We start from the raw sequence: 24865 nt of genomic DNA on the forward strand, positions 1-24865 counted from the left end.
AAAAAAAAAGATGGGCCTAATTTTTCTGAACCTTACCCCACAGTTACTTGCCAGTATACGAGCTGGTGACTGAATTCTTGAACAAAGCTGAACATGAACACCCAAGGACTGCTGCTGTGATGTTACTCGGTGCTGCCAGAGAGATTCTTATGGAGAAGATTTTGATGAAGTAAGTCTGTGGACTTGTTTGTTACTCGGTATTATGGGTAAATTTGCTTAAAAGGAATTCTGTAGCGGTCATTCTTTGGGTGGGCATCTCAGGTAATTGTAATAGTGGGCACAGGAGCACTAACATTACTGGTAAAAGGAACATCTGGAAAGCAATGGCAGAGATGGTGGAAAAAAGCACCAGTATTAAAGGAATATTTCTTTAGTGCTAAGTGACGGCCTATCATGTGAGCCGCTTCTCTGCCCACAAATATTTAACTGGACTGTGCCTTTCCTAGCTTTACCCATAGACTGGGTTTACGCCAAATCGCACCAACGTTTTATGGGCCATTCATAAAATGCTAGCCGTTGTATTCTGCAGAGTGTTGTCTAGTTTAAGGAACAAAAGCTGCTTGGCCATGCCTTACACACATGCCAATGTATGGCCAAGCCTTGCACACATGCCAATGTATGGCCAAGCCTTGCACACATGCCATTGTATGGCCAAGCCTTGCACACATGCCAATGTATGGCCATGCCTTGCACACATGCCAATGTATGGCCAAGCCTTGCACACATGCCATTGTATGGCCAAGCCTTGCACACATGCCAATGTATGGCCAAGCCTTGCACACATGCCAATGTATGGCCAAGCCTTGCACACATGCCAATGTATGGGCAAGCCTTGCACACATGCCAATGTATGGGCAAGCCTTGCACACATGCCAATGTATGGCCAAGCCTTGCACACATGCCAATGTATGGCCAAGCCTTGCACACATGCCAATGTATGGCCAAGCCTTGCACACATGCCAATGTATGGCCAAGCCTTGCACACATGCCAATGTATGGCCAAGCCTTGCACACATGCCAATGTATGGGCAAGCCTTGCACACATGCCAATGTATGGGCAAGCCTTGCACACATGCCAATGTATGGGCAAGCCTTGCACACATGCCAATGTATGGGCAAGCCTTGCACACATGCGCATGTATGGGCAAGCCTTGCACACATGCGCATGTATGGCCAAGCCTTGCACACATGCGCATGTATGGCCAAGCCTTGCACACATGCGCATGTATGGCCAAGCCTTGCACACATGCGCATGTATGGCCAAGCCTTGCACACATGCGCATGTATGGCCAAGCCTTGCACACAGGCCAATGTATGGCCAAGCCTTGCACACAGGCCAATGTATGGCCAAGCCTTGCACACAGGCCAATGTATGGCCAAGCCTTGCACACAGGCCAATGTATGGGCAAGCCTTGCACACAGGCCAATGTATGGGCAAGCCTTGCACACAGGCCAATGTATGGGCAAGCCTTGCACACAGGCCAATGTATGGGCAAGCCTTGCACACATGCCAATGTATGGGCAAGCCTTGCACACATGCCAATGTATGGCCAGGCCTTGCACACATGCCAATGTATGGCCAGGCCTTGCACACAGGCCAATGTATGGGCAAGCCTTGCACACATGCCCTCTTGCTTTTGGACTCGAAAGCAAGTGGGCATGTGTGTAAGGCTTGGCCATGCATTATAGAATTTTCTCATACAACTTTCCTTTTAGATTTACCAAAACCATATATAATGAAGTCAAACCTAAACACTTTCCATTTCTATGCAATCGGGCCCTTGCACTACATAGTTGAAGGTAAATCTAAAGGAAATTGAATAACAAAATTGTACAATGTATGGCCAGCTTACAGAACACCACTGCTTTTTATAATGTAACGTAAAGTATCATTAAACCCACATCATAAAAAAGAAACCAATCAAATCGGTGTATTGCATGCTGTTCATACTCGGTTACTATGACATTTGTGTTCTGTATTCTGCAAAACACATGGTTGATCCTGCTGCTCGGTGTCCCCCCCCCCTTTTCTGTTCATGTACCCAATGCAGTTGTGGTTTTTGCAGAGCAGTGTTGGCAGGTCTGCACATGCTCAGTTTTCAGTGAATTTGTATGCGGAGCATTTCCTCCCTACCACATGTGAGTGTATACAAAGTGGTAAATGACAGCCCACTCCCTCCACTTCCGTGTCCACCAACCAGCTAAACACAATGAAGGTGGGATATTACATGTAGGTTTATGGAGGCTTCTCCTCCCTCTTATTCTAAGACACAGGCTGGAGAGGCGTGACACAGCATGTGACTGGCAGAAATCCACCCACACCAGGTTATTGTCAAAAAAATAATAAAGATTTGATTTCAAATTCTATATTTGTGTGACAATTTAAAACGGTTTGCTTTACTCTATATTTCAAAGGCTGTTTTGTGCGTTTGTGTTTTTGTTGTTGTTATTTTTGAACACGTGACCAGCAGCAGAGGACCAGAAGCTCCTCCTGCTTATGTTTCCCTGCAGACAGGCTGGGAAAGAGCTGGGGCATGTGACAGTTGTATATCAATTAGGAAAAAGGTACTTGAATTTTTTCTGACCATAATTTCAGTGTCATCATCCACATACAGACTGAGGAGCAATAATGTAAATGATACAGTGTGTTTAGTATCAAATGCCCTAATATCTAAAGTGAATAATTATGTGTTTATTTTTCTTCCCCCCTCAAAAAAACAGCCCAGTCCAATTCTATGATGCATCCACCAGCATTATTGAATCTTCGGTCGCCCTAATGTCAAGGTATGTCTGATAGAACTTTTTAGGATTTAGGTCTAGACAGGGTTGTGGCTGATTATGTAATATAAAAGTCTGTTCCCCCCACCCCCTCACCCCCTCAACTGTACTTGTCTGCCTCACGCACCCCACAGCATGGAGTCTTGTTTCTTTTGTTTTAGAAGGCTTATCACTTCTTGAGTGAGACCCTGTCATGGTTGCTCCTGTAGGATGTGGAGCTAGGACATTAGGACTGGACTCAGGACTTCGGAGTACTTCAACTTGCTGTTTTTCATCCCAGACATTTAGGAAATTACCTTGGTGTTGCAGGTGTAATGTGGCCTCCATAGCTACTGAAGTTAAAGCAGTTGTATAGTCCCCAAAGGATTTCTTATTTTTTGGCACCTGTAAAGCAAAAGGCATAATGAGTTAGTATGCACCGCATACTAGCTCATTATGAAATTCCTACCTTAGAACGAGGTGTCGGCAACTAACCTGGTCCACGCCGAGGTAGCCAACATGTTGCCTCGGCGCGTCTTCTGGGTATCGCAGCTCCAGCGCTGTGAGTGGCTGGACCCGCAATGTTGTCACTCCCGTGCATGCGGGCAGGAGACTTCTTTCCGGCAAGGTCTGACGTCTGCTGGGCCTTAAGCCGAGAATCCCCTGTGCGCATGCGCCGCTGCAGTCAGCGGCTCATTGCGAGGGGAATATCTCCTAAACTGTAAAGGTTTAGGAGAGATATATATATATTTTTTTTTGCCTACAGGTAAGCCTTTTTTATAAGCTTTACCTGTTGGTCAAAGTGTAAAAATGGACTATACAACCACTTTAAAGCAGAAACTGGTTGAGGTCAGTAATGACAAAGGATTCGGCACTGCGTCGCTTTAACAGACAATTGCGCGGTCGTGCGACGTGGCTCCCAAACAAAATTGGCGTCCTTTTTTCCCCACAAATAGAGCTTTCTTTTGGTGGTATTTGATCACCTCTGTGGTTTTTATTTTTTGCGCTATAAACAAAAATAGAGCGACCGTTTTGAAAAAAATGCAATATTTTTTACTTTTTTGCTATAATAAATATCCCCCAAAAATCTATAAAAATTTTTTTTTTTTTCCTCAGTTTAGGCCGATACGTATTCTTCTACCTATTTTTGGTAAAAAAAAAACACAAGCGTTTATCGGTTGGTTTGCGCAAAATTTATAGCGTTTACAAAATAGGGGAAAGTTTTATTGCATCTTTATTAATAATTTTTTTTTTTTTTTTACTAATGGCAGTGATCAGCGATTTTTTTTTTTTTTTTTTTTTTTTCATGACTGCGACATTATGGCGGACAATTTTGACACATTTTTGAGACCATTGTCATTTTCACAGCAAAAAATGCATTTAAAATACATTGTTTGTTGTGAAAATGACAGTTGCCGTTTGGGAGTTAACCACAAGGGGACGCTGAAGGGGTTATGTGTGACCTCATGTGTGTTTACAACTGTAGGGGGGTGTGGCTGTAGGTGTGACGTCATCGATTGTGTCCCCCTATAAAAGGGATCACACGATCGATGACGCCGCCACTGTGAAAAACAGGGAAGCTGTGTTTACATTCAGCTCTCCCCGTTCTTCAGCTCCGGGGACCGATCTCGGGACTCCAGCGGCGATTGGGTCCGCGGGTCCCATGGTCACGGAACTTCGGACCGGGTTGCGGGAGCGCCCGGCAGGCGAGCGCCCGCGACCCCACGGCTGGGCTTAAAGGGCAACGTACATATACGTTGATGTGCCCAGCCGTGCCATTCTGCCGACGTATATCGGCGTGAAGGGGTCCTTAAGTGGTTAAGTTACGCTCTGCAGAGCTCAGAGAGGTGAGGTCTGAGTGCTAATTGGAGGGAAAGGACACATCCCCTTCACGCAGGAACAGAGCTGAGACTGTCAATCTCCCTCTCCCTTCACCATTTTTCACTTGGTGTTAGAAAAACTTGTCCCAAGTGATTCATGCTGATAGAGGAGGAAGCAGCAGACAGAAATGACACTAGTACACACTATGGAGGGATATGCTTTGTTCATATTTCATGCCGGTGGTTTACAACCACTTTTTAAAGATTTCATGTGTCCTACAAAAAATAAATAAAACATTTTCCCCCCAGATACAGTTTAATAGTGTGCTCAGGACTATTGTGTTCCTTTTTTTTTTCTCTGTAATAGAAATAAAAAGATTTTGATAAATGTAAGAATTTTGGGTAGCAATGACGGGACTTTGAGTTTTTAGATGTAACATGATGGAAACATTTTGTATGACATTTTGGTGTTTGCTCCCAGGATTGTGGCTACTTTACAAAGGCTTCTGGTTTTAGAAGATTATCCAAGGAACCTCTATGAGAAGTTTATTATATTTTTTCAGTCCATCCCATTACCTCGACATTGCTGCAATTTTTTAAACAGGTAAGCGTGCCTGAAGGCAGCCAATTGTCTTTAAAGGGACAATCACAAATTCTTATTTCAGATGTTGGAATATGCATGTTTGTGCTTTGTATAGTCTTTGCACCTACACAGAAGCAACATTTCAGCTACTTGTGGGTTCACTCTTTTGGATATTTGCATATCTTTGATGTTTTCCCGTTTTCCTGTAACCTTTCATATAAGGCAAGGTCTATGACTTCTACAATGACATCTTGGAGGACTCCTCATTCCTTGTAGTTGTGCTTCTTTCTCTTTCCAGACCCCATAACATTCTAGAAAACACTTCCACTAAGACACTTTATTATAGCAGTTTGTCAACTCGGCTCTACTTTCTGGAAAACACCAACATAGGCCCAGATTCTCAAAGGAGATACGACGGCGTATCTCTGAGTCTGAGCCGTCGTATCTATGTGCCCGATTCATAGAATCGGTTACGCATAGATTTCTATTAGATCCGACTGGCGTAAAGTGTCTTACACCGTCGTATCGTAACTGCATATTTACGCTGGCCACTACGGGCGTGTACGCTGATTTACGCCTAGAAATATGTATATCGGGCAGATACGCAAATTCATGAACGTACGCCGGCCGACGCAGTACAGATACGCCGTTTACGTTAGGCTTTTCCCGGCGTAAAGTTACCCCTGCTATATGTTGATGTACATGCGGCGTACCAATGTTAAGTATGGACGTCGTTCCCGCGTCGAATTTTGAAAAATTTACGTCGTTTGCATAAGTCGTCCGTGAATGGGGCTGGACGTCATTTACGTTCACGTCGAAACCAATACGTCCTTGCGGCGTACTTTGGAGCAATGCACACTGGGATATTCCACGGACGGCGCATGCGCCGTTCGTGAAAAACGTCAATCACGTCGGGTCACATAACATTTACATGAAACACGCCCCCCTGTTTTTTACATTTGAATTAGGCGGGCTTACGCCGGCCTATTTACGCTACGCCGCCGCAACTTACGGAGCAAGTGCTTTGAGAATACAGCACTTGCCCATCTAAGTTGCGGAGGCGTAACGTAAATAGGATACGTTACGCCCGCTCAAAGATGCGCCGATCTACATGAATCTGGGCCATAGACTCCATTATTGTTATGGGTCAGTACGGTAAACTATATGTGCGAGGGAGAAGTCTTCACCTCTGGTAGTGATCGCTCAGTTATCACTGCTGTGTGAGCAGAGAGCTGGTGATTGTCAGCCAAACGTGCTTTGGATGTACTTCTCCTTTTTAAGCCGACCATAAACGGATCAAAATTTGGCCCTTTGAATTTCAGTCCATGTGTGGGCAGGCTGGTCGTACTGAAGCCGATCCTTTGACTTCAGTACAACTGGCCTGGCGGATTTTTATCATGTGATCCCTGCCAGCAGCTTAAGTTTGCAGCAATGATCGTTGTGTCCTGACAGCGGGGAAACCTTTCACTGTCAGAATACAAAAGCTTTGTGGGAAGGATTCCCCCAATAACGCTGAATGTGTTGAAGGGTGGAATCGAGCAATTTACTTAATCGGTTAATGCAGTGGTCATCAACCCTGTCCTCAGGGCCCACTAACAGGCCAGGTTTGCAAGATAACTGAAATACGTCACAGGTGATATCATTTGCTGCTCAGTGATTGCAGTATTCTAGTTTACATCTCCCCAAGGTAATACATAAAACCTGGCCTGTTAGTGGGCCCTGAGGACAGGGTTGATGACCACTGCTCTATATCATGCAGGTGGAATACGGTTTTAAGATCTTCATATTTCAGATCAACCACCAATGTAGTACCCTTATAGAGAAGGAGATACAATTAGATGACTTAACTGCTCACCGTATGTGCTGACGTTCTAAATTTTCTCTTATTAGCCTGAATATCTTCCGATGGGATAACCTTTTCCTCACATCGGTGCTGGCTGGTCAGAATTTGTCAGGAAGCAGGGTGGTAAAAGGCAAGCGAGAAAACTTGTGTGAGCCGCTGCCGGTGGTGCAGTCCAGGGTGAAGAAGATGGAGATGGACCAAAGGTAAGCACTCTGTACTGCGTGGGACTCAGACCTGGAATTTATACCACAATTGGAATGTCAGGATTTTGGTTTGATGCAGATTTCCTATCTATTGTCCTTTATTTGCACAGATCATTGTTCTGGAGTTATAAAGTGTCTGTCAGTAGAAACCTATGACATTTTTTTTTCTTTTTTGACACTTTGAGAACCTCAGATATTTTGTGTGGGAACGTGTGTATATTTCACACATTTCCACACCTATAGCCAGAACCTGCTGCTCTATAACAGACAGGTGGGCGATCCAATAATTCTTAAAGCGGGAGTTCACCCGAAATTTTTTTTTTAACATTAGATTGATGCTCATTTTGTCTAGGGGAATCGGCTATTTTTTTTAAAATCGAAGCTGTACTTACCGTTTTAGAGAGCGATCTTCTCCGCCGCTTCCAGGTATGGTCTTCGGGACTGGGTGTTCCTATTTGATTGACAGGCTTCCAACGGTCGCATACATCGCGTCACGAGTAGCCGAAAGAAGTCGAACGTCAGTGCGGCTCTATACGGCGCCTATGCACCGACGTTCATCTACTTTCGGAAAATCGTGACGCGATGTATGCGACCGTCGGAAGCCTGTCATTCAAATAGGAACGCCCAGTCCCGCAGCCCATACCCGGAAGCGGCGGAGAAGATCGCTCTCTAAAACGGTAAGTACGGCTTTGATTTAAAAAAAAACACCCGATTCCCCTTCGCAAAATGAGCCTCAATCTAATGTTTCGGGTGCACAAAACCGCATGGTGCCACAGCAGCATGCGGTTTTGTGCAGCGGCCCAGCAACTGCGTTTTAGGAAAAGGGTTGGTGACTTTTTCCCCTTTGTGTCCCCCCCCCCCCCCCCCCCCATAGGTACAGCTGCACTTTCAAATGCACCCTTTAGAGCAGGGATATGCAATTAGTGGACCTCCAGCTGTTGCAAAACTACAAGTCCCATCATGCCTCTGGGTGTAATGCTTGTGGCTGTCAGAGCCTTGCTATGCCTCATGGGAATTGTAGTTCTGCAACAGCTGGAGGTCCGCTAATGGCATATCCCTGCTTTAGAGAGACACACCTGAACCCAACCTTAATCAAAACCCACACTGTGCAACCTAGGCTATAGAACATGAATTTCTGGTACAGATAATGTTTTTTTGGTTTCTTGCAGTTACCGGCAGTTAGTACGTTACCTGACTGCAGTGAAATGTCCAGACCAGGCTGGGTAAGTTCTATTTCTGCTTGAAATTTAATAAGAAAAAGTTTTTATTTTTTAACCTTTCCTATCTATATTTTCTTTTTTTTTTTTCTTCTTTATTCTGCTGAGAAACATTGGGAAGTGGTAGATTAACGGGAACAGTTGGGCGTGGTGAAAGGGAAGATTGATATTATAGAACAGAGGGATACTACAAAAAGACAAAATGGAAGGTGTGCACACCTAGTGCATTACCACTGACAATTAAATGATAAAATCCATAAAAAGTGGATACTCCCCAAAAGGCAACTCTCAATTGAGCCATAAAAATCACACAGTGTATGGACATGTGCAGGACCATAACACTTGGTATAGCTGACGTGTTTTGGGGGCACACCCCTTTCCTCAGAGCTAGGCATTGGCTCTCATTAGCCTTCCATTTTTTGTCTTTTTTGTAGTTTCTATCAGATCACCGCATCTGAGGAAGGCAGCATCCACCCAGTCTTAGGATATGTCCTTGTTGCTCTTCACTTTAGCAGGGTGTTAAATGCAGGGGGGGCACGGGGAAGAGGTGACAGAGATAGAACAGAGGACATAGTGGACATATGCCTCTAACAGGTGTCATGCGATGTGTTGTCAAAAACCTCTTCCTATCCAGGCGTTGCTTCCAAAATATTCAGACATAACTTCATTATATGATGGTTTATTTCTTCCAACGATTATGACAGCAAACAGACAGCTTATGCTTACATTGTTACGTTGTTACAGACATCATGGCAGGTAGGCATCACAAAGTTACAGAAGGAGGAAATAGATGTTAAGATGATTTGATCTCTCTTGCTTGGGAGAGGGTCCTCCCTCCCCCCATCTCTCCTGTCGGGCCGGGAGACCCAGGAAATCCTAACTTACTACGCTCATCATGTGTTCTTATACAAGTTTAACAGCTAACTAAGCACAATTGGCTCGTTTCCAAAGAAGGTTGCGATGATCGTTCACACCCACTTAGGTATTTTTAAGTATCATCTCCACCCATCTTCTTGACGTATGTTTTTAAGAATAGATATGGCCTAACCTACATTGACCTTTGTTTGTCTTTAACAAACCTTCAAATGCTACCATGTTTAAGCATTGATTCAGAGACCTTTAGAACATAATATCAATACATTTAAAATCTAACAATTCCCCCTTAATGCACTGTAATTAACAAACAAAATAAGTGCATTCATCTTAAATAAAGGTTTCTGATTAACTTTTTTCCAATACAAACAATACAATTTAACATTTCAGATATTGTACATAAACTTTTTCCAAAATTCTGCGATATTCCTGTGAAATATTTAACCATTTAATTTCTTTAAGAAACTATAAATTATATTATTAATTAATTTTAATTTATTCTTCATCTAAATTATGTAATATTAAAATTTTATTCCTTTACCTTCATAAATTTTACTTCTTATAACTTAAACCATATCATATAACTATTTTTCATAAAGAAGAAATAAATATATTTTTGATGTATCAAATTATATTACTCTATAATAATAATTAATAAATACAATTTTTTCATTTCTTTTGAAATTTCAATAACCAAATTTCTTCAGTATAAGTTTTTTTATACATTATCCTAGACACTGAACAATTATAAACATAATACATAATCTATTTGTTTGTGGATACATAAAAACATAACTTTCCCATTATTTGATTGTCATATTTTTATATATTCTATCTGTCTTTCTATTTATATTTTTATCTTTTTTATCTATTTATTTTTTATTTATTTATCCATATAATTTATTTATCTATCCATATAATTTATTTATCTATCCATGACCAGCAAGCAACTCTTTCTTTTAATTATCTTTTCAATGTTCCATATTATTTAATTTAACAATAATTCTGTTTAGATACTTTAAAATCCTTTTCTTCCACACAAGCTTGTATGTTTTTTAACTATATTAATACTTCAAATGTATACTTTGTTATACATTCTTGTAATAACAAACTATCCATCCAATATTCCCAAGTTATGTGTTCTATAAAAATGAATAAAAAATAAATTATTCTATGTGAAATAATAATTTTATGTGTATCAATATGTATTCTTATAAAAGATTTAGAAACCAAAATATAACAACTAGTTTTACATATTTCAAAAAATTCAAAAAATTCCTATATTAGAATTAATACATTCCAACTCCCCCTTACATAATGATCAATCGATCAATATGTCACTTTTGATGTAAGTCCATATGAATAAATCATTGAAGTTCATCCAAAAATGTTGATCCTTGATAACATAATCAAAAAATAATTTGAAAAAACTAGAAGTAATAACCAAAATAGAATTTTAGTTGTGCTTGTTTCATGGTCATGAAAGAAAACAAAAAATAAAATAACCTTCCCAATTGAAATCTGATATTTCAGTTGGCATTCGTATTGACATCCCTGGTACCTTTAGAACTATGATTCAATCTGTCAGGTACCTGGATATGCAAAAATAAATATTTTCATTTAAAAATAACTATCCATTATTGTTGGAATCAATTATTTTTACAATGAATTTTATCTTCATTATCAGTCTGTACTGAGACAAAATTTTCATCGTCCCCCTTTTTATTCTGTGACTAATTATATTTTGTAAAAATAATATTTTACCATATTATTTTACTTTTCTTTACTATACTTTACTTATAATTGCTTTAATTTTGCAAAAGAACATTTAGGTTGGGTATCCTAAATATCTTTTTTTTTTTCAGAAAGAAACTTAAATCATGTTTAAGTATTTTTCCTTTTTAACCAACTTATACAGTATGGTTAATTTAACCACACGCCCTGTCACTCTGACTGCTAAACAAACAAGTCTTAAAATCTTTTTTCAGTGTAGACAGACAGACATTCCGAAAGTTTCATCTGTGCTTCCTGGATCCATTTAATAAAAGCACAAAAACCCTCTCAATAAATATCCACTGAAAAATTAATAAAGTAACTTTTGCATGACTTACTTGCATAATTGTGGCTTATTACACTGCATAACTTTAGCTTCAATTGACCTTACTTTTTAACATCCAATTGTCACTCTAGACTAAAGCTTAATCAAGGCCTTGTGTTGACACCCTCATGTTTAAAAATAACAACTTTAGTTTTATCAAAACAAATGGTGCAGAATCCACGTTTTTTTTTTTTTAAAACAATTACTTTAGTTAGTACTTAGTAATACCTTATTAAATATTTTTTCCAACCATGCACCTTTATTTCAGATTTCTGAAAAAAGTTTAAACACTAACGTGTTCAGATCCATAGGGGAAAAAACTCTTGTCATGACTGACCATCTGCTTAGTAACTCGACCTCCATTTCTCTGTTAATGACACACTTCCAAAGAAAGATCTGTCACTGTCAGTCTTAGCTACCATTCACTATACAATTTTCAACCAATCTCATTTTATCGTTTTTACAATTTTTAACCTTTTTTCAAAATTTTAAAGCATATTTGGTTTGTACATCTGCTAAAAATCATGTACATAACGTTATAATATGACATTTCTTGATTATAATAATGACAAAACATTGTTTAGGAGAAAATCTCATGAAATTTCACAGATTAGTTCCAGCCTAATGAACTGTGAATTGGCCAATTTCCTAAGAAAATTCCTCCAAACAAAATTCTCATTCTCATCAGAAATGGTCAATTATAAAAACTTTTAACAATACTTTTTCTTCAATTTTTGCTAATATTAGATTGAACAAAACTTTCATATTTTAATATTTTTCCTGGGTAAACTTTAGTAATTTAGAACAATTTACTACTTTTAATTAAATAACCAAACCCAAGTCTGCAAACTTTTGTAAAAATTGCTCAATCCTTAACTTATTATTTTCTACAACCAAATCTGTAAGATTTTTGTTAAATACTAAATACCTTGTTGTTTACCATTAACTGAATTTTATACAGTTCTTACATAATCTTAATCAATAGTTTTTCCTTTAAACTTCTGCCCCTGTCATGTTATGAATGACATGCAATAACACATTTCTGTTGTTTTAGGCTAAAATATTCCCGAACATATATATGCAGCATTAAACTTAATTTCCTTATTAAAGAACTTCTTACACTCTGGTATTAATTAATTAATTACCCCACTACTGTTTACATGCCTGCACATATATATATATATAGAATATATAAATTCCCGAATATTACTGAGATATACTTCTGAACCTTGAGATTTTTAACCATCCCATGTTAACCCACTTATATAAAAAACATATTTACCCCTTTGTTTAGAATGATTTTCCTGTGTACACTTAAAAAAACAAGAGATGCAATGTCCTTTAACTTTGTCTTCTTAACTTTAGTTTCTTTCGTTTGTTTGTTACATTGTCTATCTTTGGTGATTTTTCTTGTTGCATTTTCATGTTGCTGTATCTTCATACGTTGCTTTATCTTGGAAGAGTAATGTCCTTATTTTCTTTGAAGAATTAATTTTCTCTTGATCGTGGCTCGCCTTCTTATTTTTGTTCTTTTTCCGTTCCTTCTGGCTCATGTGTTAGTGTAAATGTTTATTTAAGCTGTAAAGTAGCCTCAAGTAAACAAATGTAAAGATGCGTGCGTAAAAAATAATGTCTTTCTCCTTTTTGTGTATGCGAAAGGAATGTATAATGTATAGTGTATTCTTGGACAGTTCAAACATCAAAAATCCATAATAGCTCACTCAAAGTGTACATCTGCCTGTGTGACTACAATGGTGGCCTTAAAAAAATAACGTGAAGCTTCTATTTGGCAGCTTTCTTCACGTACGTAAACGTCTACGATTTTTCTCCATAACCAGAAAAGTCCTCAATGGATTTTGCATGATATCTTGAAACTTTCTGTCCAAAATAGCTTTGGCTCAGTAGCCCTGTGTAAGCCTTGTACGTTTTTTTTTTCTTCTGCTCGTAATCTACAAGCATTCTGACAGGTGGTGAGAAAACAAAACAGCGTAAAAACTCACCCTGTGTTTTAGAGCCTTCTCTCGTCTGATGGAAAACAAACGCCTTTTACAGTTCTAGGTGCTTTGGTCGTATTTTTCTTCAAGACTTGAAAGAACAACATCTTTGACTTCATTTCTTCATTTCCCCCTTGTCAAGGCTTTAGGAAAAAAATGACCAGTCTGGCTGGCGCGACAAATGTTAAATGCAAGGGGGGCACGGGGAAGAGGTGACAGAGATAGAACAGAGGACATAGTGGACATATGCCTCTAACAGGTGTCATGCGATGTGTTGTCAAAAACCTCTTCCTATCCAGGCGTTGCTTCCAAAATATTCAGACATAACTTCATTATATGATGGTTTATTTCTTCCAACGATTATGACAGCAAACAGACAGCTTATGCTTACATTGTTACGTTGTTACAGACATCATGGCAGGTAGGCATCACAAAGTTACAGAAGGAGGAAATAGATGTTAAGATGATTTGATCTCTCTTGCTTGGGAGAGGGTCCTCCCTCCCCCCATCTCTCCTGTCGGGCCGGGAGACCCAGGAAATCCTAACTTACTACGCTCATCATGTGTTCTTATACAAGTTTAACAGCTAACTAAGCACAATTGGCTCGTTTCCAAAGAAGGTTGCGATGATCGTTCACACCCACTTAGGTATTTTTAAGTATCATCTCCACCCATCTTCTTGACGTATGTTTTTAAGAATAGATATGGCCTAACCTACATTGACCTTTGTTTGTCTTTAACAAACCTTCAAATGCTACCATGTTTAAGCATTGATTCAGAGACCTTTAGAACATAATATCAATACATTTAAAATCTAACACAGGGTGTCTCTCGTTCTATATGACGTCGCCCAGTCTCGCCGCGATCGCATGAACGTGGGTGTGCTGGGACTCGGCACGACCCCGTTCTCGGTAAAGAGCCACGGCTCTTTACCCATGTGATCAGCTGTGTTCAATCACAGATTATCATATGTAAGCAAGGAACTTTATTGTCTCTCCTCGACTCACACTGATAGTGTGAGGTGAGGAGAGTTGATCATCAGCATCTCACAGAGGAGACCTGTATAGGTAATCGGAGAGATGATCATCGGTGCCCTGATTACATTGCAGCACCAGTCTGTGCCCTTCAGTGACGCCTATCCATGTCACTCATCAGTGCTGCATATTAGTGCCTCCCCATCCGCACACATCAGTGAAGGATAAAAATTACTTTACAATATTTTCTGACAAACTAAAACTTATTTATTTTTTCAAAATTTTCGATCTTTTAAAAAAAAAAAACGGTTATTAAATACCACCAAAGGATAGCTCTATTTATGGGAAGGAAATGTAAAAAAAAAAAAAAAAAAATTGTACAGCATTGCACAAACAATTGTCATTCAAAGTGCGAAAGCGCTGGGAATTTAACTGGGCAGCAAGGGGTGTAAGTGCCCAGTTATGAGGTTGCTAAAGTGGAATTAAAAAATTGTATACAAAATTGGGGGGCAACAGGCAGAGCCTCTCTTCTGCATTAAAGGTTTTATTTTTATTTATTTTTTTAACTTGACTGGTGCACTGTACAATGAGCCGTGTATGTGCAGCTCAATGTACATTTTCAGCAGTGCCAAGATGAATGAACGCTGTTCATGGGCAGTAGTGACTCGGCCAATGAAAAAAGGTCTCAAATCGGCACCCAGAAGCAGACATGATGAAAATGTTAGCAGGGAACTTTGAAGATAATTATAGTTCCACTTGAAAAGAATGAAGGGGAAATGTGCATGTAGTGCAAAGATGTACCCCCCCCCCCCTTTCTTTTTTTTGCCTTAAATCGTATGCTTTTTATTCTGATTTTAGAACTGTACAGCACTTTTTCAAAGTTTTTAACTTTTCTGCTTATTTGCTATGCAGCTTGTTCTGCCTGAAGCAGAAGATGGCCTTCTACATGTGCAAGTTTGGCAACTTCGCTCAAGCAGCTCTCTTTCTGCTGCAGACCAAGGGAATGCAGTGTTCTGTGGCCTCAATTCTCACACCGGACCAGTATGAACTCTACCTTACTATGCTGCACACCAATAGTTGTCCACCAGGGAAGGAGCCAGTAGCGGGTGAAGTGTGGATTCCATGTGAAGGTACTGCTTGTGTTGCGTCCATTACAAAATCATAGCATTAAAAGGGTTGTAAAGGAACATTTTGTTATAATAATCATCCTTTACCTGCAGACATTCCTCTTTTCACTTCCTCATTGTTCGTTTTTGCTCAGAAGTTGCTCTATTTCTTCTCTGTTCTGTTCACTTCCTGCTTGTCGGATTTTACTGACTACCGTGATGGGAGGCTTTACTGCGGTGGTCAGTAACGTGCTCACCCCCTCCTGGGAACTACATCTGTGTGGCAGGACGCTCTCTACGTGTTAGAGACTTCAAGGAGGTGTGAATTACTGGGCGTGCCGCAATTCATACTGGGAAATGTAGTTCTTACACGAACGAGCGCCGCAAACCAGGAAGTGAATGAGAGAACAGAAACTAGAATGCCGGAGGTGATATAGATGAAGGAATTTAATAGGTATTTACTCGTTTTTTTAACAGAATCATTACACTATTCTGTCTGTCTACCTTGCAGACATTCATTTTAGGCAAAAAATTGTTTTCCCTTTACAACTCCTTTTAAAAATTTTCTATGTATGTGTATATATTTCCATAAACGGTAAAACCTTAGTTTGAGAGTCGCTTGGTTGGAGAACATTTTGCAAGACCAGCAATTTTTTTTTTTTTTTTTATAAAAATTTTGACTTTATATACAAGCGATGTCTTGGCCAAAGACTGCATGTGACCTGCTTTGCTCGCAATGCAAATGCATCTCGGTAGGACCTTCTGTGTCAAAAGAAAGTCACTCCACAACATTGTCTATAGGAGATGCACACCACCTGGACCGGGCATGTCCTTAATCCAAACCTCCCTCTCACTATTCCAAACGTTTATTTGTGAAAATGTCTATTGATTCATGGCAGACCTCCCCCCAACAGTCCCTTGTGGTTCAACCCTAACCTTAAAGTGGAGGTTCACCCAAAAAAAAAATGTTTAACATTAGATTGGGCCTAATTACGGGAAGCAGAATCGGGTGTTTTGATTAAAATCAATGCAGTACTTGCCTTTTTTGAGATAGATGTTCTCCCGCCGCTTCCGGGTATGGGCTGCGGGACTGGGCGTTCCTATTTGATTGACAGCCTTCCGACCGTCGCATACAGCGCGTCATCAGTTTCCGAAAGTAGCCGAACGTCGGTGCGCAGGCGCCGTACCGACGTTCGGCAACTCGTGACGCGCTGTATGCGACCGTCGGAAGGCTGTCAATCAAATAGGAACGCCCAGTCCCGCAGCCCATACCCGGAAGCGACGGGAGAACATCTATCTCAAAAAAGGTAAGTATCGGTCTCCTCCCCTTGAGAGTCCTCTCCCCCCTACAGTTAGAACACACTTTAGGGAACATATTAACCCCTTCAACACCCCCTAGTGGTTAACTCCTTTCCTGCCAGTCACATTTACACAGTAATCAATGCATATTTATAGCATTAATCGCTGTATAAATGTGAATGGTCCCAAAAACGTGTCAAAAGTGTCCGATGTGTTCGCCGCAATGTCACGGTCACAGTAAAAAATCGCAAATCGCCGCCAATACTAGTAAAAAATAAAATAAAAATGCCATAAATCTATCACCTATTTTGTAGAAGCTATAACTTTTGCACAAACCAATCAATATGCGATTATTGCTTTTTTTTTTTTTTTATAATTGTGATATTTATTAAATAAAAAAGAAAAAAATATTGTGTTTTTAAAAAAAAAAAAATGTCGCTCTTCTTTTGTTTATAGCGCAAAAAATAAAAACCGCAGAGATGATCAAATACCACCAAACGAAAGCTCTATTTGTGGGGGGAAAAAAAACATAAAGATTTAGTTTGGGTACAGTGTTGCATGACCACGCAATTGTCATTGAAAGTGCAACAGCGCTGAAAACTAAAAATTGGTCTGGGCAGGAAGGGGGTGAAAATGCCCGGTATGGAAGGGGTTAAATGGCTGAGGGCTTGTGCTGATTGGAGTCAGACTCTGAAGAATGATGTGAGCGCTATCTTGCAGTTTAGTTTGCATTCATATTGACTTGCATGAGGGGGGGGGGGGGGGTGGGTAGTTTAGATGCAGAAGAACAAGACAATGCTATATTCACCTAAATTGGAAGCAAATACAGCAGGCAACTTTTGGAAGGTATTATCCCATAACTTACAGTGCTTTGTACTTCAACAGGTCCTCCACTAAAGGCTGGGGTTTTCCTACGAATAGCCCTTCGAATCCTGCTCTGCAATAATGCATTTATACATGAGGTTAGTCATTTGTTTTAATGTGTCTTTCTCCAAGGATAATTACCGTATTTATCGGGGGGGATTGCGCGCTCCGGCGTATAGCGCGCACCCCTAAAGTGGACCCGCATTCCTGTAAAAAAAAAAACATTTTGGTACTTACAGTTTTGGTGTCTTACGCGGCGTCCATCGGCGGCCTCGTCGGGTGCGGCTTCGGTGGTGTCCTCCTTGTCGGGTCCGGCGTCCTTCTGCGGCCATCGTGGTGTCCTCCCCTCTCGATCCCCGCTTCCCGCGCTGAGTTTGAACCACTGCGCCGGCATATACCGAGCGCAGTATAGTCGGGCAGGCTCGGCTCCTCTCGCGGTCACGTCCTGGACGCGACCGCGAGAGGAGCCGAGCCTGCCCGACTATACCCGAGTGTACTGCGCTCGGTATATGCCGGCGCAGTGTTTCAAACTCGGCCCAGGTATCGGCGTATATCGCGCACCCACGATTTTGCCCTGATTTTCAGGGCAAAAAAGTGCGCGGTATACGCCGATAAATACGGTACTTTTATTGGAGGCCCTAAGCCTCTCTCCCCTGGCATCCCTTCAAAGTCTTGCTTACCTGTCCCCACTGCGCATTTCCAGACTTTCTCTGTGCAGCTTGGTGGATGGCCCACTGCCCATTCCATTTCCATTCATTCCTATGAAAGGAATATCTACCAGGGGGCACAATGTATGTTACTATAAGCATAAGCATATGTGTTTTCATAAAGACATATGCTGTACATTACAAAGTGTTAGTCTTGTCTATTTTGTTTTAACAAAAAAAAATTGTGACATGTAATACCCCTTTAACTTTACATTTTGTACTATTTCATTTAGGTCAGGTGCTGGAGTACGGTGGTCCGCATCTGGAGTACCAGTGACTGTTTGTCAAAGGACGGGAAGCTAATGCCAAGGGTTATCCCCGAACCTGATAAAGATTTTCAGATGGTATGGAATATAAATGGTTATATGTACAATTTTTATAGGGTATGTACAATGCAACTGCTGGGGATATGTGGACATCTACTGCTGACTTGTCAGATTTACATGCCCTTCTGGTGCTGTAACAGCCAGGAGTGTTTATAAAACCACCCGCTGCTGCCAACGTATAATGCATGTTGATGGCAGGGCAAGGGTTAAGCTCACTTTGACAGACTGTGCTGATGACCGGTGCCTCAGTGCTATTGTACTGTCATTATAGCATCAAGCCAAATTACACTTTATTTTTATTTTTTTGCGTCAGAGTTAAAGGTGTACAGTGGAACCTTGGATTATGAGCATAATACGTTCCAGGAGAATGCTTGTAATCCAAAGCACTCTTATATCAAAGCGAGTTTCCCCATGGAAGTCAATGAAAACGAAGATAATTAGTTCCACATAGACTTCCATTGCATGCAATACCGCGTGTGGCCAGACGTGGAGCGAAATTGAGAGAGACTTGGAGACTGCTCAGATGCACTCGGGATCCCTTGGAAAGGTTCGGAAACGGAGTGTTTCCGAGTGACGCCAGTGCCCCAGCACCTCTGGCCAAATGCGGTACTGCACATCACCAAGGCTTGAATCCTGCTCGTGTTGCAAGACAACACTCGCAAACTGAGTTATTTTTTTTTTTTTTAATAGCTCGTATTGCAAAGCGCTCTTTAACTGTGTTACTCGCAATCCGAGGTATTACTGTATTTAGGATACAACTAGTAAAAGGTAGGCAGCCACACACCCTTCCTCATCCTCCAACACCACATACCCCCCCAAGTGGACATAAAACTACATTTTTTATGTTTTGTATGAAACCTTGTCATTTGGAGCAGGGGTCTCAAACTGGCAGCCCTCCAGCTGTTACGAAACTACCCATCAGGCATTGCAAGACTGACAGTTGCAAGCATGACTCCCTCAGAGGCATGATGGGACTTGTAGTTCCGCAACAGCTGGAGAGCCACCAGTTTGAGACCCCTACATTAGAGCATATAGTTTAACCCCTCAGTGACAAAGTAAAACAAATGTTAATGCCTTAACACAATTTTGCACCTTGGACATGCAGTAATAAAACTGTACACCTCATCAAACTACTTTTTCTTTAGCACAAATTGGGCTTCTTTTGGTTGTAAATGGCAACAAATATCTCCTGATATTTTTTTATCAATTAAAAACTGGCCCTTCACTTACCTCATCCTTCCATTTTGCTCTTAAATGTCCTGAGAAATCCTCACTTCCTGTTCTTCTGTCTGTAACTACACACCGTAATGCGAGGCTTTCTCCCTGGTGTGGAGAAAGCCTCTTGAGGGGGGAGGGGACGGGCAGGAGAGTCAGGACGCTCTCTACTTTGCAGATAGAGAAATGAGCTGTGTGTTAGTGGGCGTCCTGACACTCCTGCTCGCCCCCTCAAGAGGCTTTCTCCACACTAGGGAGAAAGCCTTGCATTACGGTGTGGAGTTACAGACAGAAGAACAGGAAGTAAAGATTCCTCAGAAGAAATAAGGACATTTAAAAGCAAAATGGAAGGATGAGGTAAGTGAAGGAGGACTGCACTAAGGTAAAGGAAGCTATTAAGGAATTTTTTTTTTTTTACCTTTACAACCCCTTTAATCTAGCTATTATTTTTTCTTTATGTATTTTTTTAACACACTTTTGTTTACATCTTTCTTTCCTGCATGGGAAGAAAGATACAATACATTTTTCTCTCCATTCAGAAGAGAAAGAAAGGAAAACACATGGGCGGGCTTCAGAGCGACTAATCGCTGTGTAGGCCTCCAATTGGCTATCACAGCGATCAGGTGACCAGGAACCGACAGGTACATTTGGGAGGTGCAGGCAGTTTTCCAGGCACTGATTTTGTTAATTCTGATTAATCTAGATGCTGCTAGATATGTCGTGTCCAATTCTGGATGAGCTGCAGAGACACAATATGCCAAACTTACCGCCTCCATTTCATCAGGTAGGCTGTGCTTTTTGTCTTTCATGCATCATTAAGAGTTTTTGTTGGTGTTACTAAAGTAATGTTTGTTTTTATTTTAAAAATGTTATACTCGCCAACTCTGTGTCAGCGATCGCCCCATTCCCCCCCACCCCCCGGAATGAACATTTTTGTAAAGTTGTACAATTGGGTATTCTGCATAGTGACAATGTTGAAAAGTACATTTTATTTATTTCTATTACATTTGCAAATAATTTCTGTGTGTTTTTTGCCTCCTCTTTCTTTTCCTGCAGCCTCATAGGGTTTCTGCGGAGTTCATAATGATTGTTCAAGCTGTCACCCGCTTTATGCTGTCTGCAGCTCTTCCTCTGCCTCCCATGTTGGAACTGGTCTTCGCCTTTGGGGTGAGTTTTATACCCAAGTGTTTTGTAGAGTTTATGTTTAGTTTACAGAATAGTAGAGCTTACCAGTAGAAATAAAAATTGTGACGCAAGTTATTTTTAAGGAGCACAAATGTGAAAGAGATTTGTATTTTAGAGGCAGTATTAGCAGTGATCTCTAGCATTCTCATGTAATGTGTCTCCAGTCTGACCAGATGCAATGTCACCAGTGCTGGTGACTTCAAATCTTTGCATCTGGTTGTGCCATGGCACCATCTGTGGCATTCACTTTGAGCACCTATTAAAAAATGTGAGTGCTTGTTGGGGATTTTCCCTGATTTCAGAACCTACGTTCACTAAGATTTTTTTTTTTGCATGAAACACAATTTTTCGTCTAGGAAAATCATAGCCAGACAATGGATGAGACAGTTTCCTCCCCGATTCAACGACTGGATGTTCCCAGCAAAGAGTTGTATGTTTTTTTGTTTTGTTTTTTACACTTGTTGGCAGGCCATATATCAGCAATGGCATATATGTGGGGATTTAGGTGCTGAGGAGTCCCTAAAAAACAAAAACACACTCTGGAATTTGTAAGAGTTGGTCTTAGTCCCAACCCAGGGGTTGTTATATTTGGGCTGATTCTGGTCAGGGAGACTGATTTTCCCTCCAGATAAGTGTCTCTCTAAAGACTCAGGAGGTCTTCTCAAGATTGAGCGATTCCTCAATTCACTTTTGCACGAGGGTTTATTGCCCTCTTGGAGGCAGTGCCCTTTGCCCAGGTTCATTCCAAGCACCTCCGAAGGAATGTCTTTGCAGCATGGGACAGGGGTTATCAGTCATTGGATTTCTTGATGCCATTACTTTCCAGCATGGGACTGTGTCTGGACTAGTGGATATCTTCACGGCTGTTGGAGATGGAGGAAATCCTATTTCCCTCTGGAGGGTGCTGATGATGGATGCCATCCTGATGGACTGGGGTGGAGTTCTAGGAGATCTCTCCATCCAGTAGACCTGGTCACAAAAGAGGTTGTTGCCCATCAACATCTGGAATTGAAGGGCCTCTTTCTAAAGATTCAGTTGAACACCATTTCGGTGTTCATATATCATGAAGGAGGCACTAAAAGGCTGCTCAGGAGGAAGAGGATCTCCTTCCTTTCTTGTGGGGGAAGTCTCTAAATCAATAATTGCTAAAGGCTTGGAAGTTGACTTCAAGGAAGATTTAATTTGGATCTTGGAAATCCTATTTTGCTTGGTGTGAGGCTAGGGGATTTTTTTCCTTGCAAATATCTTGTGGGCTTCATCTTGGTGTTCCTCCAGTCTGGAGTTGATCTGGGAATGCCCTTAAATACAATCAATAATACAATTTTGGTCTTGGAGGTCTTTTGTTAGACACTGAATGTTTCACATTCCTTGGTGTGTGCCTTTTGTATTGTTCCATCGGTTAAAACTGTGGGACCTTAACTTGATACTTTCTCAATTTGGCAGAGTTCTCTGTTTAAACCCATCCAGGATAATCCTTTGGTCCTTCTGACTCAAAGGTTTTTTTGTTTTATTTGCCATGACTTCAGCTTGGAGGGTTTTAGAATTGGCAGCTGTTACTTGTAAGGAGGTTCTATGGCCTCAACCACCCAAGGTGGTTTCTTTGTTTTATCTCACCCAGGTCATTCTATTGCTTTCTTTCTATTCAAAGCCTCAGATGTTGGAGGACAAGGCTCTTCATATATTTGGATGAGGTTCATGCTCTCAGCTTTTACCTTAAGTTGACTGCTCAGCTTTCCTCTTTGTGCTTTCAGAAGGCCCAAGAAAGATCACACTGCTTTCAAGTCTACCATTTATTGATGGAACCTTCAGCATATTACTAAAGTTTACAATGTAAAAGTTCCACCATTTCCGATTGAGGCTCTTCCAGGTGTGTTGGTCCTTCCTGGGCCATTCATCACCAGGCTTTGATGGCTCACATTTGTAATGCTGCTTACCTGGTCTTCAGTTCATGCTTTTATACCAAGTGGATGTTTGAGCCCAAAAGGCTATTTCCTTTGGTTAGTGAGTTTTGCATGTGGTTCTAACCTGTTAAGCTTAAGTTGTTTGGGGCCAGTTGGTTTGTCGCTGTATTTCCATCTCCCCATGGAGTTCTTTGGGACATCCCTGTTGTAATGGATATGAAGATGTCATGTGTTCTGGGAGGTGCGAGAAAGAAAATGGGATTTTCGTTTTTACCTGTAATATCCTTTTCTTGGACATACAGGACACAGGGATCCCACCTTCTTCATTTGTGGTTCATGGCTTGCTACACAAAAACAGAAGCCTTGCATATCTTCTTTCTTTATTTCGTCTTTCTTTTCTTTTTTTTTAAAATTTTTTTCCTCTGTTTAGATGATCCTCCTTATGTTATTTCAGTTGTTATTTATTACTAATCTATTCTGTATGTGATATCTGCTATGCTTATTTTTTTGATTATCAGTATATGTATTTGGTCTGTCTAGCGCTTAGGCGCAGTTCTTGAACTGTATTTGGCGCTTAACAAATAATAAAATAAAATAGCTGGAAGGGGTTATATCAAGGAGGGGAATTCCTGCATACAATCACCTGACTCTAGCAGCATAACCCTATCATAATTTATATGAAGGTACCCTGTGTTCTGGGATGTACCCCAAGAAAGAAATTTTACAGGTAAACCAAAAATTCAGTTTTCCCCGTAAGCATTTTCTCCAAATCTTACTAATGCCTTTCCACGCTTTGGTGTAGATCTTTACTTCAGGGCTTACTGGGAGCCACACCATCATCCGCTTCCCTCTATACTGTGAAAAATGTAACAGGAGGATCTGGAATGGGGAAAGGTGGGTGGGAACACCTAAATCTACAGGTAGACAGATTTAGGGAAGCGAATTATGCTGGAGATAACTGTTAGCGTAATCTATCTAGGGCAGTGGTTCTCAACTCTTGTCCTCAGGATCCACTAACAGGCCAGTTTTTATTTATTACCTTGGGGAGATGCAGACTAGATTACTGCAATCACTGAGCAGCAAATGATATCACCTGTGATGTATTTCAGTTATCTTCCAAACCTGGCCTGTTAGTGGGTCCAGAGGAAAGAGTTGAAAACCATTGATCTAGGGAGGGGGACTCCACAAATGTTTTAAGCAGTGGGCCAGTTTGTTGTCCTTCAGTCTTTAGGAGGGTCGGATTGTGGCCAGCAGGGGAGAATATATCCCGGGCCCAGCATCAGTGAGAATAAATATGGCCTCAGGGTTGGTGGTCCTAATAGTAAGAGGAATAGTTTTCCATAATTCGTATTGGTGAGAAATATTGCCCCATTGTTGGTGTCAGTGGAAGGAATAGTGCCCCAAGGGCCGGATAACAGCAAGCAAAGGGTCGCATCTGGCCCTTAGGCCGCAGTTTGGAGACCCCTGATCTAGGGGATAACTCCACCAATGACTAAAATATCACTTTTGGGTAGACTAAAACTTACTGGTTGAATAAAGTTTGCTTTGACTTGTATTGATCCACCAAATTTCTTTCCTCCTAAATAGTCAAACCTCTGGGCCCTGGAGCTACTTATTCAGAACATCATGCCTATGAACTCATTGCTGCTGGCATTCATGACAAACATTCAAAAGGAGATGAATGACAACGAACAGCAAGTGTTAAACACGTAAGAAAAAGTTAAATGTGTTAAATAAACTGTTAGGCCTCTTTCACACGGGGCGGACCAGTAATGATCCGCCTCCATATGCTCAGCGGGGATCGCTCCGTTGATCCCCGCTGAGCCGGCGGATGACAGGGCGGTCCCCACACACCCTGTCTTTTCTCCGCTCTCCCCTATGGGGGGGTCGGATGAACACGG

At 41.1% G+C, this 24865-nt stretch overlaps 1 protein-coding gene across 1 annotated transcript in view; it reads left to right on the forward strand.

Moving 5' to 3' along the window:
• LOC120943248 overlaps nucleotides 1-24865 on the forward strand; it is a 54460-nt gene that overhangs the window by 21354 nt on the left and 8241 nt on the right. The window contains exons 7-17 of the mRNA XM_040356448.1: nucleotides 44-169; nucleotides 2722-2784; nucleotides 5059-5181; nucleotides 7051-7206; nucleotides 8376-8429; nucleotides 15274-15491; nucleotides 17652-17728; nucleotides 18571-18681; nucleotides 20582-20662; nucleotides 20935-21045; nucleotides 24552-24673. Coding sequence (XP_040212382.1) covers nucleotides 44-169; nucleotides 2722-2784; nucleotides 5059-5181; nucleotides 7051-7206; nucleotides 8376-8429; nucleotides 15274-15491; nucleotides 17652-17728; nucleotides 18571-18681; nucleotides 20582-20662; nucleotides 20935-21045; nucleotides 24552-24673 — 1242 coding nt within the window. The remainder of the gene's footprint in view (nucleotides 1-43; nucleotides 170-2721; nucleotides 2785-5058; nucleotides 5182-7050; nucleotides 7207-8375; nucleotides 8430-15273; nucleotides 15492-17651; nucleotides 17729-18570; nucleotides 18682-20581; nucleotides 20663-20934; nucleotides 21046-24551; nucleotides 24674-24865) is intronic.

This window comes from Rana temporaria, chromosome 6 (genome assembly GCF_905171775.1).
Source record: "Rana temporaria chromosome 6, aRanTem1.1, whole genome shotgun sequence".
Classification (NCBI taxonomy): Eukaryota; Metazoa; Chordata; class Amphibia; order Anura; family Ranidae; genus Rana; species Rana temporaria.